This window comes from Heteronotia binoei, chromosome 8, assembly GCF_032191835.1.
Source record: "Heteronotia binoei isolate CCM8104 ecotype False Entrance Well chromosome 8, APGP_CSIRO_Hbin_v1, whole genome shotgun sequence".
NCBI lineage: Eukaryota > Metazoa > Chordata > Lepidosauria > Squamata > Gekkonidae > Heteronotia > Heteronotia binoei.
The window spans coordinates 126729432-126746428 of record NC_083230.1 but is presented as its reverse complement, the minus strand read 5'-3'; the positions used below and the strand labels follow the sequence as shown (position 1 = coordinate 126746428).

Sequence of the window (16997 nt, the reverse complement as noted above, 5' to 3'; positions counted from 1 at the left end):
GGATATGGGCTCCGCGCTTTCGAGAAGACCCTCTCCGGCAGCAAATAGCTCACAAAGCAAAGTAACATCAGAAGGGGGAATATATATATATTTTTAAGACAACTGTTGGCATTTTCAAAACCAGGATCAAAACGGGTTGGGCATGAGGTACCTCCAGGCAAACTGAGCCAAACTTTGGATAACAGTCGCTTGGCGTCCCTTCAAAAGAAAAGGGAAAAAAAAAAAGACTCTCCAAATCCGGACCAATAAGGTGACTTTATGGTCTCGATGCAGGTATTTAAAGGTTCTCCAAGCCAACCAATTGCAACGGGCCTCAGAGGCAGACAGAAAAGTCCATGCAAAAAAAATGTATCGAAAATCCAAGCTGGTTTGTAAAAACGATTCTTCGGACAACTTCAGGCTTTCAGGCGGTCGGGTTTCGTTGTTTTTTTTAAAAATGCAACTCCATTCGAAGTACGAGAAGCCCCGTTGATCTGAAAGAGCATCTTTGATTTCACTGCCTAATCTCTCTAGAATACGTTCCCCCGATTTCCTTTCTCTCTCCGTTCTGAAAGTGCCGTTCCATTTTTGCATCCTGGGGCGTTTGCCGTCTTTGGAACCCTTAATTTTTAACATTATTAAAAAGAAAAGGCAAAAGGGGACACATCAAGACCTTCCCTAGCAAAGTAGCTGTTTTAGGCTGACGAGTTCGGTCGCCCGCGAGTCGATTTAAGCTCGAAATGGAAACATCTGTGAGAGCAGGAGGCGTGCGCATGCGGTCTGGGTTGCGTTAACGGCTACCGAAGTGGAATGTGGGAGGATGCGCTACAATGCACTTTGTCGGGTTCTGAGAAATGACCAAGAAATCAAGATCTAAAGGGTGATATATATATATGTATATATATATCTCAATGCTATTATTCATAAAAACCTTGTTTAGTAATAAAAAATTGCTTTTGTTTAAATATGAATATTATTGTCTGCTTCTCAGCGCACGGTTAAAGGAAGTCAAGAGTCTCTCTGAAAAGCAGGGCACCTCGTTTACTACAATTCCATATCCTGGGCCTCATCTTCTGAAAAGTCAGACATGGAACTCTCCGAAGAGCTGTCCCCGGTTCCTTCTTCCTGCTCTTTGAGTGCTTCCTCTGTTGCATATTTCTGAATGTATTCTGGAAAGGACAAAAAGAGAAGGGTTGTATGATTAGGGGGCGTCTTTGCAGCTGCTCGAAGGGATGGGCGCCAACTGGGCAAAAGTAAAGAGTGGTTCAGCGGTGAAATCAATCGGGGAGGTGGCGAGCTGGGGGAATTCAAGCAATGGCTGGAATTCATGTACTAAACCCATCTTCCGCTATATTTTAATGTATTTTTTCTTCTAATGGCAAACTATATCGTATGTATGTGACATGTTAAAAGGTAAATTATATATATATATACACACACACACACACTCACTGTGGCTAATAGCCACTGACGGATCTCTGCTCCTTATTTTATCCAATCCCCTCTTGAAGCTGGCTATGCTTGTAGCCGCCGCCACCTCCTGTGGCAGTGAATTCCACATGTTAATCACCCTTTGAGTGAAAAAGTACTTCCTTTTATCCGTTTTAACCTGACTGCTCAGCAATTTCATTGAATGCCCACGAGTTCTTGTATTGTGAGAAAGGGAGAAAAGTACTTCTTTCTCTACCTTCTCCATCCCATGAATAATCTTGTAAACCTCTATCATGTCACCCCGCAGTTGACGTTTCTCCAAACTAAAGAGCCCCAAGCGTTTTATCCTTTCTTCATAGGGAAAGTGTCCAATAGAAACAATAGATTGATGAGCGGACCTTCCCTCATTTTGACATGTTACTGTTTTATTGGTTTCCCACGCTCATGCTACCCAGATCAAAGGTTGGCTCAAATTGTTAATTTTACTACTCTGTCATTGGATTTTAAATTTGTACCATTTTGCATGCTAAACCACTGCCTACCAGCTATATACGGCACTGTTCACTATATCTGATTCCTCGTCCAAAGAAGTGTGCTTGGGAGTGCACGAAAGCTTACGTTTTGAATAAAACTTTGTTGGTCTTATAGGTGCCAGTTGACTCCTACTTTGGACAAACACTTGTCAGGGATACTCTAGGCCGAGGGTGTCTCATTTGTTATGAGGGCCGGATCTGACACAAATGAGTCGTTGCTGGACTGAGCCATGTCAGGCTGGCCCATGTGTGTGCCTATTTAAGATTAGGTAGCAGAGATATAAACTTTATAAAGGACACAAATACAACGTGTTTTTTTTTTAAAAATTAAAACATGCTTAAAACATTAGCACTCGTTACTCTTAAAGTTGCTTTCTTTGTATCTGTCCCATGGGATCCAGGGAACTGGGCAAAGGAAGCTCTGGCTCTTTCCCAGGGGACTAGGAGGGGGAGGAGCCTCAGTCAATAGAAGGAAGAGAGGCTTGGCTCAGGAGCTCTGCTGTGCGATTGAGAGAGCCTGGCAAAGCAAGCTCTCCCTCCTCCCCTTTCTCCCCAAGGGAGGAGCCTCAGCCAATGGAGAAAACGGAGCTTTTGCTCTGTAGCTCTGCTGTGCGATTGAGCAAGCCTGGCGAAGCAAGGTGTGATGCAGAAGGAAGCAAGAGAGAGGGAGAAGGAAGCAGATGACAGCCGGTTCCTCAGGGGCTTAATTCGGCCCCCGGGCTGCATGTTCGACACCCCTGCCCTATGGGGCTACTGAAAGCTTACTGCAACTTGGGGACACCTTCCACCACCACAAACAAGAAACCCTCTCCTATATCTGGGAATGTGTCCCCCAACGGATGCTAGTAACCATAACGACAGCACCAACGCTCCATGGGTCTTCAGCTCCAGGTGGGCCTTCCTGGAGCCCACCTTTACCTTCCCTTAAGCAAGCTTTTGCCCTAGTTGAGAAAAGCGAACTGGAGGACTCAAACAGCTCCTGCCGCAGAAGGAAAAGGACCTCACCTTTAATTTTCTGTTTGTATTCTTCTGGTCGGTGAAGGTACATGGCTGCCGCGTCACCATTAAGGGGGTCTATGGGGTTGGGATAGGCCAACAACTGGGGCAGGAACGACTCAAATATATTGGTGAGATCTGGGAAGAAACCAACAAAGAAAAAAAGAACACACAGGTGGGAAATGTTGAAGCACAGGCCTGATTCCTATTATTCTTATGGGACATCTGGATGTAATACTTGAAGATGAAATTAGATACGGAATGGATTTGCAGCTATCCACCATCATTAAATATGCTACTATTTTAGGATTGCTATCGCACCTATTATCTTAATACAGTTTGGTGTAGTAGTGAAGTGCGTGGACTCTTATCTGGGAGAACTGGATTTGATTCCCCACTCCTCCACTTGCACCTGCTGGCATGGCCTTGGGTCAGCCAGAGCTCTCTTATCTGGGATAACTGGGTTTGATTCCCCACTTCTCCACTTGCAGCTGCTGGAATGGCCTCGGGTCAGCCAGAGCTCTCCTATCTGGCAGAACCGGGTTGGATTCCCCACTCCTCCACTTGCAGCTGCTGGAATGGCCTCGGGTCAGCCAGAGCTCTCTTATCTGGGAGAACCAGGTTGGATTCCCCACTCCTCCACTTGCAGTTGCTGGAGTGGCATTGGGTCAGCCAGAGCTCTCTTATCTGGGAGAACCGGGTTGGATTCCCCACTCCTCCACTTGCAGCTGCTGGAATGGCCTTGGGTCAGCCAGAGCTCTCTTATCTGGGAGAACCAGATTTGATTCCCCACTCCTCCACTTATGGCCCTTATGGCCTCCACATTTCTGGTGCTGCCACCGAGAAGGCCCTAGCCCGTGTAAAGCATAGCGTAGTCTCTTTTGGTCCAGGGAGGGAGAATAGATTTTGTGTCCCTGAATGCAGTGCTCTCTCTCTCACACACTGTTCAAGACCTATGGGGTAAGCAGACTTATTTGCTTATTTATTATATAACATTTATACACACACACCCTCCCTGCCCCCATAACCGCCCCCAAGGCACTCAAGCCATGACGTACTGAACTCACCATAGAGGGCTGTCCAAGTCTGGTTAATTACATCTAGACATACCGTTCCTGACCTAGTGGAGGGAAGACAAAAAACAAAACAAAACACAAACACAGAGAAAAGGATGCTTTCAGTTTACAATTAAGTGGTGCTGAACGTAAGAGCATAAGACAGGGGCGGGGAACCTTTTTTCTGCCAAGGGCCGTATGGATATTTATAACATCATTCGCAGGCCTTAAAAAACTATCAACTTAAAAAACAGTGCTCCGCCGAGGGAGAATGATTCAGGTCAGCAAAATTAATGCAAATAATTGTTTTTTCTATTTGAAGTCACGTGGGGGGGGGGCCCTAATCTGCTACGCACACACACACCCGGCCCGCCGCCCTAGGCAAAGGCATAGGTCCTGGGTGTTTTTGTAGAAAAAGCCCAGCAGGAACTCAGTAGCATATTAGACCACATCCCCTAATATTAGCATATTAGGTCACACGCTCATTAGCATATTAGGCCACACCCTCTGGGATAATCAAGTGCAAACTGAACTGTGGCAGTAACTTTTCCAGGCCCTGCAGCGATTCTGGCCAGCCAGCCAGGCCCCAGGGAGGCTGCCGCACAGTACAACTGGGCCCTGTGATCCCTGCCTGGCCCTGGGGAGGCTGCTACACAGCGCAGCTGGGCCTCACGATCCTTGCTGGCCAGCCAGGCCCTAGGGAGGCTGCTGCATGGCTCGGTTCAGTCCAGCAGCCCCTGAGGGCCACACCAAGTGACCTCGAGGGCCATATACGGCCCTCGAGACAGAGGTTCCCCACCCCTGGCATAAGAGAAGCCATGTTGGACCAGGGCCAGTGACCCATCCAGTCCGACACTCTGTCTCACACAGTGGCCAAAAAACCCAGGTGCCATCAGGAGGTCCATCAATGAGGCCAGGACACTAGAAGCCCTCCCACTGTGCCCCACCCCCCCAGCACCAAGAATACAGAGCATCCCTGCCCCAGACAGAAAGCTCCATCAATACGCTGCAGCTAAGAGCCACTGATGGACCACTGCTCCAGACGTTTCTTCAACCCCCTCTTGAAGCTTTCTATGCACGTAGCTGCCACCACCTCCTGCGGCAAGAGCGATACAGTGGCTAACAGCGAGAGCGCAAAAGTCCCCAGTTCGAATCTTAATGTCTGCTATGAGGCTAGTACTGCTCCACTTGTTGTAAGTAGAAGGTTCTGACGTTCCAATTTGGGTAGATTACATACGATTTTAGGCTGTCAGACCATAAGAACAAACATGGCTGATGGCTGTTCTTCTTAAAATGGCTGCCCTGCTCATTATGGGCCGCAGGAGGCGGCAGGGAGGCGTTTTCAGGTGTGTCGAAGGAAGTTTCCCTCGTGGCAGAATTTCTATTGGGGCTGGTTCTCTTACGAAATTGACCACAAGGAGTGCAAGCTACCCAACACTATCAAGTATTCATTTTGCTTAGGCTGAGAGCTGCTAGAAATGCAGGTCAGTAGAAACCAGGTGGAAGGTAAGAGCTATCAGAGGTCAATCTTAGCCTTATAAAGATTGATTTGGCAGCATATTTGTTGAGGTTAAGAGGTATGAGAGGAACCGGAAAGAGCAGGGGTCCTCAACCCCCCCGGGCTGCGACCTGTCCTTAACTGGGCTGCCTCCATAATATTAAGGCTGGAGAAGGGACCGTGAAGCGCCTTCTGGGCTCTGTAAAGGCCTGATCGGTGGGGAAACCGCACGAAACCGCTGCAGCGTGGCTTTTTCAGCGGCTGCTGCTGCCGTGGTTTCCTCACCGATCAGGTGATGGCGGGGGAGGCGGGTCGGCCTTTACAGGGCCCAGAAGGCGCTTCAAGGCCCCTTCCCCAGCCTTAATATTGTAAAAATGGAGAAAGGAGGAGGTGGTGCAAGGGGGGGGGTGGTGAGGCTTCGAGGTGCCACCCTGCCGGCCTTGGGGCCGGTCCCTGGGGCCGAAAAGGTTGGGGACCACTGTGATAGAATATAGATAACTGGTTCGTTGGCGGATGTGAGAGACTAGCTGTTGATATAGCTGGTGGTTCTGGAAAGTAGATGACACATATTATCAGATAAGATACAGATTGTGATACCAGTTTCCAGGGGGAAATGCTTTATAAACCCTGGGATTTTGAGCAGAAGTTGCTGATCTACACTAGAGACCGGGGGTCTCTATGCTGGTCATGCCATGAAATTAACAACACTTGTTAATTTCTCCTCTAACACAGAATGGGACTCTAACATAGAATGGGACTTAGGTTTTCATAGAGTTAATGCTTTAGCAGGTATTTTGCTTGACTGTAGAACTATGCTTGACTATAGAACTGTAGGCTATGCTTGACTATAGAACTGAGCCTGCTTCGGCGGGGAATAAATTTTAAAAAACGTAAACCTAGAACTGTATTCTGAAATGCACTAATGTTATCTTATTTTAAGCCTTCTGTCTAAAGGAGAAGCTTGGTGTCTAATAAAGTTTATCTGTATAGTCCTGAAAATTATAAGAACATAAGAGAAGCCATGTTGGATCAGGCCAATGGCCCCTCCAGTCCAACACTCTGTGTCACATAAGAAAAGCCATGTTGGATCAGGCCAGTGGCCCATCCAGTCCAACACTCTGTGTCATGTAAGAACATAAAAGAAGCCATGTTGGAGCAGGCCAGTGGCCCCTCCAGTCCAACACTCTGTGTCACAGAAGAACATAAGAGAAGCCCTGTTAGATCAGGCCAGTGGCCCATCCAGTCCAAGACTCTGTGTCACTTAGGAACATAAGAGAAGCCATGTTGGATCAGGCCAGTGGCCCATCCAGTCCAAGACTCTGTGTCACTTAAGAACATAAGAGAAGCCATGTTGGATCAGGCCAGTGGCCCATCCAGTCCAAGACTCTGTGTCACTTAGGAACATAAGAGAAGCCATGTTGGATCAGGTCAATGGCCCATCCAGTCCAACACTCTGTGTCACACAGTGGTCAACATATGTGTGTGTGTGTATATATATATATATATATATATATATATATATACACACACACACACACACACACACATATATATATATATATATATACTGTGGCTAATAGCCACTGATGGACCTCTGCTCCATATTTTTATCCAATCCCCTCTTAAAGCTGGCTATGCTTGTAGCTGCCACCACCTCCTGTGGCAGTGAATTCCACATGTTAATCACCCTTTGGGTGAAGAAGGACTTCCTTCTATCCGTTTTAACCCGACTGCTCAGCAATTCCATTGAATGCCCACGAGTTCTTGTATTGTGAGAAAGGGAGAAAAGTACTTCTTTCTCTACTTTCTCCATCCCATGCATTATCTTGTAAACCTCTATCATGTCACCCCGCAGTCGACGTTTCTCCAAGCTAATTCATTTGTATGTATTAGCCTTCTGAAAGCTGCAGGTTGTTTGGGTTTCTGAACGTACAAAAGTGCTGAGGTGTACAAATGTAAACCCTGCCTCATCCCTGACAATATGCCCTCCCCTTCCCAGGAATCAGGGGTTTCTCAGCAGCAGGACAATGAGGGAAGGGGCTTGTTTCTGGCAGGAGGCTTATGCCCTCTTTTCAGCAGAGGGATTCCTCATCTTTGGCTGCCTCGTGAATGCATGAAAATATCAAATGCAGCCAGAACTCCATTCCTAAACCCACCCCCCTTTCGTATCTCCAGACATCTCCGAACACCGATTTTCGGTACCACGCTCGTAAACTACCCCACCCCAAATACAAAATGTTCAACGTTAACATCCTTCGTATTACTTACGCTTCATCGATGTTAGGATGGAAAATTTTATTCATGAATCCTGTGAGAAAGGGGAAAGATGGGCGTTAACGACAGTCAGGCATCCACTGTTATTCATAAACGTGCATAAATGTCACAAGGAGAAATCGAAGTAAAATAATTACATTACATTACATTAAATAATTAAACGGATGCCCTGACCCCGTTAGGGGAGGGATATAAATCTGATAAAATAAACAAATAATTAAAAAGAAATAAAATAACTAGATAAAATGTTTTAATTGTATTTTATTGTTTTATCATATGTTGTACTCCGCCCTTAGCCCTACGGGGAATGGGCGGAATAGGAATATACTAAAATAAATAAATAAACAAATAATGTAGTGAAAAATGAAATGCAGTCATCCAGATAAGAACTTCAGAAGAGCCCTGCTGGATCAGACCATCTAGTCCAGCCTCCTGTCTCACACAGTGGCCAACCAGTTCCTCTGGAAGGCCAACAACAGGGCAGAGAGGCCAAGGCCTTCCTAAGAACCTCAGAAGAGCCCTGCTGGATCAGACCAGGGAGGTTCCATCTAGTCCAGCCTCCTGTCTCACACATGAGCCAACCAGTTCCTCTGGAGGGCCAACAACAGGGCAGAGGCTGAGGCCTTCAAAAGAACCTCAGAAGAGCCCTGCTGGATCAAACCAGTGAGAGTCCATCTAGTCCACCCTCCTGTCTCACAAAGTGGCCAACCAGTTCCTCTGGAGGCACAACAATAGGGCAGAGAGACCAAGGCCTTCCCCTGATAAGAACATCAGAAGAGCCCTGCTGGATCAGACCAGTGAGGGACCCTCTAGTCCAGCCTCCTGTCTCACACGGTGGCCAACCAGTTCCTCTGGAGGGCCAACAACAGGGCAGAGAGGCCGAGGCCTTCGTAAGAACCTCAGAAGAGCCCTGCTGGATCAGACCAGTGAGGGTCCATCTAGTCCAGCCTCCTGTCTCACATGGTGGCCAACCAGTTCCTCTGGAAGGCCAACAACAGGGCAGAGAGGCTGAGGCCTCTGTAAGGATATCAGAAGAGCCCAGGGGTGTCGAACTCATTTGTTATGAGGGCCGGATCTGACATAAATGAGATCTTGTTGGGCCGCATCTGGCCAGGCCATGTGTGCACCTATTTAAGGTTAGGTAGCAGAGATAGAAACTTTATAAAGGACACAGACAAAAATGACTAAAAGTTTGTTTTTTTTTTAAATAAAAATAAAATATGCTTAAAATAATATCACTTGTTGGTCTTAAAGGTGCTTTCTTTGTATTTCTCCCATGGGATCCAGGGAACTGGGCAAAGGAAGCTCCGGCTGTTTCCCTCCCTCCCCAGGAAACTAGGAAGGGGAGGAGACTCAACCAATTGAGAAAATTGAGGTTTCACTCTGTAGCTCCTGTGCAATTGAGCAAAGCTTGAAAAACAAGTTGAGATGCAGAAGGAAGCAAGAGAGAGGGAGAAGGAAGCAGACAAGAGACAGTTGCTCGGGGGCCTGATTTGGCCCCCAGGCCGCATGTTTGACACCCTCTGCTTGAAAACCTTTAAGGAAGGAGAGCCCACCACCTCCTGTTCCACTCAAAAATAACTGTTCTCAAAAATTGGGGGGGAGGGAACTCTGCTGGATTCCAACTAGCTTTTGGTCAGAATTCAAAGCACCAACTCTTTATTTCCAAACTCTAAAAAGAACATGGGATCTTACAGATCTCATCCACCCATATTAATGAACTTCTAAGATCTTCACTGGGACCTTTCTGTGTGCCCGGCTCTCAGAAGATTTCTGGGCCTCCTTGCCTCTGTTAACCTAGAACTGATTTACATGTGAGGCAGACCAAAGCGGATACACCTTTATTGTAGAATTGTGTATTCACACAGTGCCTCCTTGAAACTGCGCAGCTATGCAAGACATGGGTTAGTGTTCTGGCCTTGGCCAACACCCAACTGTCAGGTGAAGACACAGTTGCTTCCCAGCGCCTCTGGGCAGGGGTCCCCAAACTTTCTGAGTCTGGGGGGACCATTGCCATTTTGACATGGCACAATGGGCACAGCCTCACAATGGCTGCCGCAGGAGGCAAAATAATATCGGCTTTTATTCGGGCTTGGCTAGATCGGCAGCAGAATCAGATTAGAAAATCTGATATGGCTGAATAAATACCCCTAAAATACCAATAGGTTGGCATTTTGACATGGCACAATAGGCACAGCCGCACAACAGCTGCTGCAGGAGGTGAAATAATATTGGCTTTTATTCGGGCTCGGCTAGATCGGCAGCCGAATCAGATTAGAAAATCTGATATGGCTGAATATACCCCTTAAAATACCAGTAGGGTATTTTTGGGGTATTTATTCAGCTTGGTATATACCGGGCAGACAACACATCCTTTGTTATGTGCTGACAAAGTGCTTCTGACTTATGGTAGCCCGATGAATCACTGACTTCCAAAACATCCTTGAGTTAAGTTTGGTGTAACGGTTAAGTGTGTGGACTCTTATCTGGGGGAACCAGATTTGATTCCCCCCTCCTCCACTCACAACTGCTGGAATGGCCTTGGGTCAGCCATAGCTATCGCAGGAGTTGTCCTCGAAAGGGCAGCTTCTGGGAGAGCTCTCTCAGCCCTACCCTCCTCACAGGGTGTCTGTTGTTGGGGGGGGGGCGGGGAAGGTAAAGGAGATTGTAAGCCGCTCTGAGTCTCTGATTCAGAGAAAAGGGTAGGGTATAAATCTGCAGTCTTCTTCCTCTTCTTCTCAGCCGCACCCACCTCACAGGGTGTCTGTTGTGGGGGAAGAAGATATAGGAGATTGTAAGCCGCTCTGAGTCTCTGATTCAGAGAAAAGGGCGGGGTATAAATCTGCAGTCTTCTTCTTCTGCAGGCTTCTTAACAGCCTTGCTTGGGTCCTGCAACCCGAGGGTCGTGGCGTCTTCGATGGAGTCCATCCATTTCACGTTGAGTCGTCCCCTTTTCCTGCCGCCTTCCACTTTCCCCAGCGTCCTCATCTTTCCCCAGCAAGTCTCGTCTTCCCCTGATGTGGCCCAAATGGATTGCCTGGGCCACCTAGGTCAAGCCGTGCGCGCTGAGCAAAACAGAAATAACTTCTGACTTGGGAGTAACAGAGCGGACGTCAGCCGGCGAGTGACACACGGGCGCGTGGAGTGAAGTCAGCTCCCTGCCTTGTGTTTCTGCGCTGAGGAGTTCAAGTCAGTCCACGCCGAGAGAACAGCAAGGCCGGCTTCTCCTGCGACGACAGCTGTGGGGACCAACTGTTCTCTCGCAGTCGTCCCCCACCGCTCTGCCCACTCCTGCCACATACTTTGTTTACGTCCTCCCCCACTGGGGAGAAAGGGGGCTGGGGCTCCCAGGTTCAATCCACGGCAGGAGGTGATGGGCACGGCTTCAGCCTGAGACTCTGGAGATCAGTTTGAGCGAGCAATACTGACCTTTGGATCCTAGAATCATAAAATCATAGAGTTGGAAGGGACCTCCAGGGTCACCTCGAGGTTGGACTACTGTAATGCCCTCTACATGGGGCTGCCCCTGTGCCTAACCCGGAAGTTGCAGCTAGTGCAGAAGAAGAAGAAGAAGAAGATACTGGATTTATATCCCGCCCTCCACTCCGAAGAGTCTCAGAGCGGCTCACAATCTCCTTCACCTTCCTCCCCCACAACAGACACCCTGTGAGGTAGATGAAGATATTGGATTTATATCCCGCCCTCCACTCCGAAGAGTCTCAGAGCGGCTCACAATCTCCTTTACCTTCCTCCCCCACAACAGACACCCTGTGAGGTAGATGAAGATATTGGATTTATATCCCGCTCTCCACTCCAAAGAGTCTCAGAGCGGCTCACAATCTCCTTTATCTTCCTCCCCCACAACAGACACCCTGTGAGGTAGATGAAGGTATTGGATTTATGTCCCGCCCTCCACTCCGAAGAGTCTCAGAGCGGCTCACAATCTCCTTTCCCTTCCTCCCCCACAACAGACACCCTGTGAGGTAGATGAAGATATTGGATTTATATCCCGCTCTCCACTCCGAAGAGTCTCAGAGCGGCTCACAATCTCCTTTATCTTCCTCCCCCACAACAGACACCCTGTGAGGTAGATGAAGGTATTGGATTTATGTCCCGCCCTCCACTCCGAAGAGTCTCAGAGCGGCTCACAATCTCCTTTCCCTTCCTCCCCCACAACAGACACCCTATGAGGTGGGTGGGGCTGGAGAGGGCTCTCACAGCAGCTGCCCTTTCAAGGACAACCTCTGCCAGGGCTATGGCTGACCCAAGGCCATGCTAGCAGGTGCAAGTGGAGGAGTGGGGAATCAAACCCGGTTCTCCCAGATAAGAGTCCGCACACTTAACCACTACACCAGCTGCCCGGCTGCTATTAGGGCTTCCTAGATGGGAGCACATCCAGCCGGGGCTCCGGGGACTGCGCTGGCTGCCAATAATATACCGAGTTCGATACAAGGTGCTGGTTATTACTTTTAAAATCCTCTATGGCTTAGGACCTGCCTACCTTAGGGACCGTCTCTCCCCCCATGTTCCCCAGAGAGTGCTGAGATCGAGTTCTCAAAATCTGCTTGCAATCCCCGGGCCAAAGGAGGCCCGTCTTAAGTTGACCAGAGACAGGGCCTTTTCAATCACAGCCCCTTGCTGGTGGAACCAGCTACCGGAAGAGGTGAGGGCCCTGCGGGACCTTGGGCAGTTCCGCAGGGCCTGTAAGACAGTCCTCTTCCAGTTGGCATACAACTGATCGGTACTTGAAAATTTCAAATAGAAGGCTGTAGTATGGTACTTTGGTAAATGGCTTTGTTTTACTGTTTTTACTGGTTTATTGTTTTAAATGTTGTAATTTGATGCATTTTAAAATTTAATCCTATGTTAGAACTTTTGTGTTGTGAGCCGCCCTGAGCCGCTTTGGTGGGAAGGGCGGGATATAAATTGAATAAAATGAAATGATCTAGTCCAGCCCCCTGCACAATGCAGGAAACGCACAAAGACCTCCCCCTAAATTCACAGGATCCTCATTGCTGTCAGATGGCCATCTAGCCTCTGTTGAAAAACCTCCAAGGAAGGAGAGCCCACCACCTCCCAAGGAGGAAGCCTGTTCCACTGAGGAACTGTTCTCACTTTCAGGAAGTTCTTCCTAATGTTGAGAAGAGTCCCGTGGTGCAGTGTTAAAGCTGTAGTACTGCAGTCCTACGCTCTTTTCACAACCTGAGTTCGATCCCCGGCAGTAGCTGGGTTTTCAGGTAGCCGGCTCGAGGTTGACTCAGCCTTCCATCCTTCCGAGGTTGGTAAAAGGAGTCCCCAGCTTGCTGGGGGAGAAGCGTAGATGACTGGGGAAGGCAAGGGCAAACCACCCCATAAAAAGTCTGCCGTGAAAACTTTGTGAAAGCAACGTCACCCCAGAATTGAAAACGACTGGTGCTTGGCACAGGGGACCTTTCCTTTTTTCCTAATGTTGAGCCGGAAACTCTTTTGATTTAATCACAACCTGTTGGTTCTGGTCCTACCTTCCAGGGCCACAGAAAACAGTTCCACCCCATCCTCTATAGGACAGCCCTTCACGTGCTTTCAGCTGCCTCCTCTCCAGGCTAAACATGCCCAGCTCCCTCAACCTTTCTTCACAGGACTTGGTCTTCAGACCTCTCACCATCTTTGTTGCCCTCCTTTGGACCTGTTCCAGCTTCTCTCTATCCTTCTTAAAATGTGGTGCCCCAAACTCATCACAATACTCCAGGTGAGGTCTTACCAGAGCAGAGTAAAGCGATACCATCACTTCATGTGATCTGGACACTATACTTCTTGGTGTTCTGGTTCAGTACAAGGCAGCTTAATTGGCGTTCATGGGGGGCCCCAAAATGGCTCACATCCAACTCCTCCTCCTTCATGAGACTTCCCCAACCTTCTCTCTCATGAACACATGAAGCTGCCTTATACTGAACCAGGCCCTTGCTCCATCAGGGTTGGTATTGTCTACTCAGCCTGCTCTCCAGGGTCTCAGGCCGAGATCTTTCCCATCGCCTCCTGCCTGGTCCTTTCAACTGGAGATGTTGGGGATTGAACCTGGGACCTTTTGCTTGCTGAGCAGATGCTCTACCACTGAGCCACAGCCCCGCTTCATGGTTCTCCAGGGTCTCAGGCGGAGGTCTTTCCCATCACCTCCTGCCTGGTCCTTTCAACTGGAGATGCCGGGGATGGGACCTTCTGCATGCCAAGCAGAGACTCTCCCACTGAGCCACAGCCCCACTTCATGGCTCTCCAGGGTCTCAGACGGAGGTCTTTCCCATCACCTCCTACCTTGTCTTTTCAACTGGAGATGCCGGGAATTGAACCTGGGACCTTTTGCTTGCAGAGCAGAGGCTCTACCACTGAGCCACATCCCCACTTCATGGCTCTCTAGGGTCTTTCCTATCACCTCCTGCCTGGTCCTTTCAACTGGAGATGTTGGGGACTGAACCTGGGACCTTTTGCTTGCTGAGCAGATGCTCTACCACTGAGCCATAGCTACACTTCATGGCTGTCCAGGGTCTCAGGCTGAGGTCTTCCCCATCACCTCCGGCCTCGTCCTTTCAACTGCAGATGCCGGGGATGGAACCTGGGACCTTCTGCATGCCAAGCAGAGGCTCTACCACTGAGCCACAACCCCTCCCATGAATCAGACCTTTGGTCCATCAGGGTCAGTACTGTTTACTCTGACTGGCAGTGGCTCTCCAGGGTCTCAGGCTGAGGTCTTTCACAGTGGAACAGGCTTCCTCAGGAGGTGGTGGGCTCTCCTTCTTAAAGAGAGCCACCTGACAGCAATGCAGGCTCTGTGAACTTCAGCAGATTATGAGAAGGAGGGCAGGAAGGGCTGCATCAGTGCTTAGTTCTTGTGGCCCTTTCTTACACACCAAGGGAAATACTGATCGCACTCTCGGGTCAGGAAGTAATTTTTCTCCTGGCTAGCTTGACCAGGAGGCCCAGAATTTTTTTTTTTGCCATCTTCTGGCATGGAGCAGGGACCACTGAGGGTGTGTATGTGTGTGTGTGTGGGGGGGAGGTACTTGTGAATTTCCTCCATTGTGCAGGGAGTTGGACTAGCTGAACCTGGAGAGCCCTTCTATGATTCTATCACCTACTGCCTGGTCCTTTCTAACTGGCTTTTAACTGTTTCTTTTTAACCTGGGTTTCTGGCATCAGCACCGTCCCTTTGCCACTGTGGCGCTTCCACATGCCTGTCCTGAGAGTCATCTATTTTTCTAGTAGAAACTCCTTTGCCTATTAGGCCACACACCCCTGATGTAGCCAATCCTACAAGAGCTAAAAATAGGCCCTGTACTAAGAGCCCTATAAGCTCTTGGAGGATTGGCTGCATAAGAAGAAGAAGACGACGAAGAAGATGATGATGCTATTGGATTTATATCCCGCCCTCCACTCAGAGTCTCAGAGCAGCTCACAATCTCCTTTACCTTCCTCCCCCACAACAGACACCCTGTGAGGTACTAGGTGGGGCTGAAAAGGATCTCACAGCAGCTGCCCTTTCAAGGACAACCTCTGCCAGAGCTATGGCTGACCCAAGGCCATTCCAGCAGCTGCAAGTGGAGAAGTGGGGAATCAAACCCGGTTCTCCCAGATAAGAGAGCTATGGCTGACCCAAGACCATCCAGCAGCTGCAAGTGGAGGAGTGGGGAATCAAACCCGGTTCTCCGAGATAAGAGAGCTCTGGCTGACCCAAGGCCATTCCATCAGGTGCAAGTGGAGGAGTGGGGAATCACACCCGGTTTCTCCCAGATAAGAGAGCTCTGGCTGACCCAAGGCCATTCCAGCAGGTGCAAGTGGAGGAGTGGGGAATCAAACCCAGTTCTCCCAGATAAGAGAGCTCTGGCTGACCCAAGGCCATTCCAGCAGCTGCAAGTTGGAGGAGTGGGGAATCAAACCCGGTTCTCCAGATAAGAGAGCTATGGCCTGACCCAAGGCCATTCCAGCAGCTGCAAGTGGAGGAGTGCGGAATCAAACCCGGTTCTCCCAGATAAGAGAGCTATGGCTGACCCAGGCCATTCCAGCAGCTGCAAGTGGAGGAGTGGGGAATCAAAGCCGGTTCTCCCAGATAAGAGAGCTCTGGCTGACCTAAGACCATTCCAGCAGCTGCAAGTGGAGGAGTGGAGAATCAAAGCCGGTTCTCCGAGATAAGAGTCCGTGCACTTAACTACTACACCAGACTGGCTCTCCAGTTTTAAGCCCGTTTTAAGTTTTATATATTACATACACACACACACATATATATACACACACATATATATATTTGTGTTATTCTGTGTCCTTTATAAAGTTTATATCTCTGCTACCTAGTCTTCAATAGGTACACACATTGTCCAGCCTGACATGGCTCAGTCCACCAAGGTCTCATTTATGTCAGATCTGGCCCTCATAACAAATGAGTTCGACACCCCTGCTCTAACTGCTATGCTTCTCGCCTTGGGATGGAGGGCATTACTGGAGGGAGGTTCAACCCTGCCCTTGTTCCCTAACATGGGGGGTGGGGTGAGTGGGGCTACTCCTTACTGTATGCACACGGGCAGGGCTTTTCTTTGTAGCAGGACCTCCTTTGCCTATTAGGCCCCACCCCCCTGATGTAGCCAATCCTCCTGGAGCTCTCAGTAGGCCCTGTACGAAGAGCCCTGTAAGGAATTCTAGCAGGACCTCCTTTGCCTATTAGGCCATACCCCCCTGATGCAGCCAATCCTCCTGGAGCTGACAGCAGGCCCTGTACGAAGAGCCCTGTAAGGGATTCTAGCAGGACCTCCTTTGACTATTAGGCCACACACCCCTGATGCAGCCAATCCTCCTGGAGCTCTCAGTAGGCCCTGTACGAAGAGCCCTGTAAGTAATTCTAGCAGGACCTCCTTTGCATATTAGGCCACACACCTCTGATGCAGCCAATCCTCCTGGAGCTTACAGCAGGCCCTGTACGAAGAGCCCTGTAAGTAATTCTAGCAGGACCTCCTTTGGATATTAGGCCACACCCCTCTGTTGTAGCCAATCCTCCTGGAGCTTCCAGCAGGCCCTGTACGAAGATTCCTGTAAGGAATTCTAGCAGGACCTCCTTTGCCTATTAGGCCACACCCCCCTGATGTAGCCAGTCCTCCTGGAGCTTCCAGTAGGCCCTGTACAAAGAGCCCTGTAAGCTCACGGAGGATTGGCTACATCAGAGGGGTGTGGTCTAAGATGCAAATTGAGTTCCCGCTACAAAAAAGAAAAGCC

General features: G+C 49.1%; 1 protein-coding gene and 1 non-coding gene across 2 annotated transcripts in view; both read right to left on the bottom strand.

Moving 5' to 3' along the window:
- Nucleotides 1-845: 845 nt before the first annotated feature.
- The window catches only part of UBE2H (ubiquitin conjugating enzyme E2 H), a 97448-nt gene continuing 81296 nt past the window's right edge, over nt 846-16997 (bottom strand). Inside the window, exons 4-7 of the mRNA XM_060246033.1 lie at nt 7761-7800; nt 4007-4059; nt 2949-3077; nt 846-1148 (exon numbers count right to left, since the gene is read on the bottom strand). Of these exons, the coding sequence (XP_060102016.1) occupies nt 1024-1148; nt 2949-3077; nt 4007-4059; nt 7761-7800 (347 nt within the window). The 3' untranslated portion in view covers nt 846-1023. The remainder of the gene's footprint in view (nt 1149-2948; nt 3078-4006; nt 4060-7760; nt 7801-16997) is intronic.
- On the bottom strand, nt 14069-14140 carry TRNAA-UGC (transfer RNA alanine (anticodon UGC)). The gene has a single exon. It is a non-coding gene; the product is annotated as a tRNA-Ala (tRNA).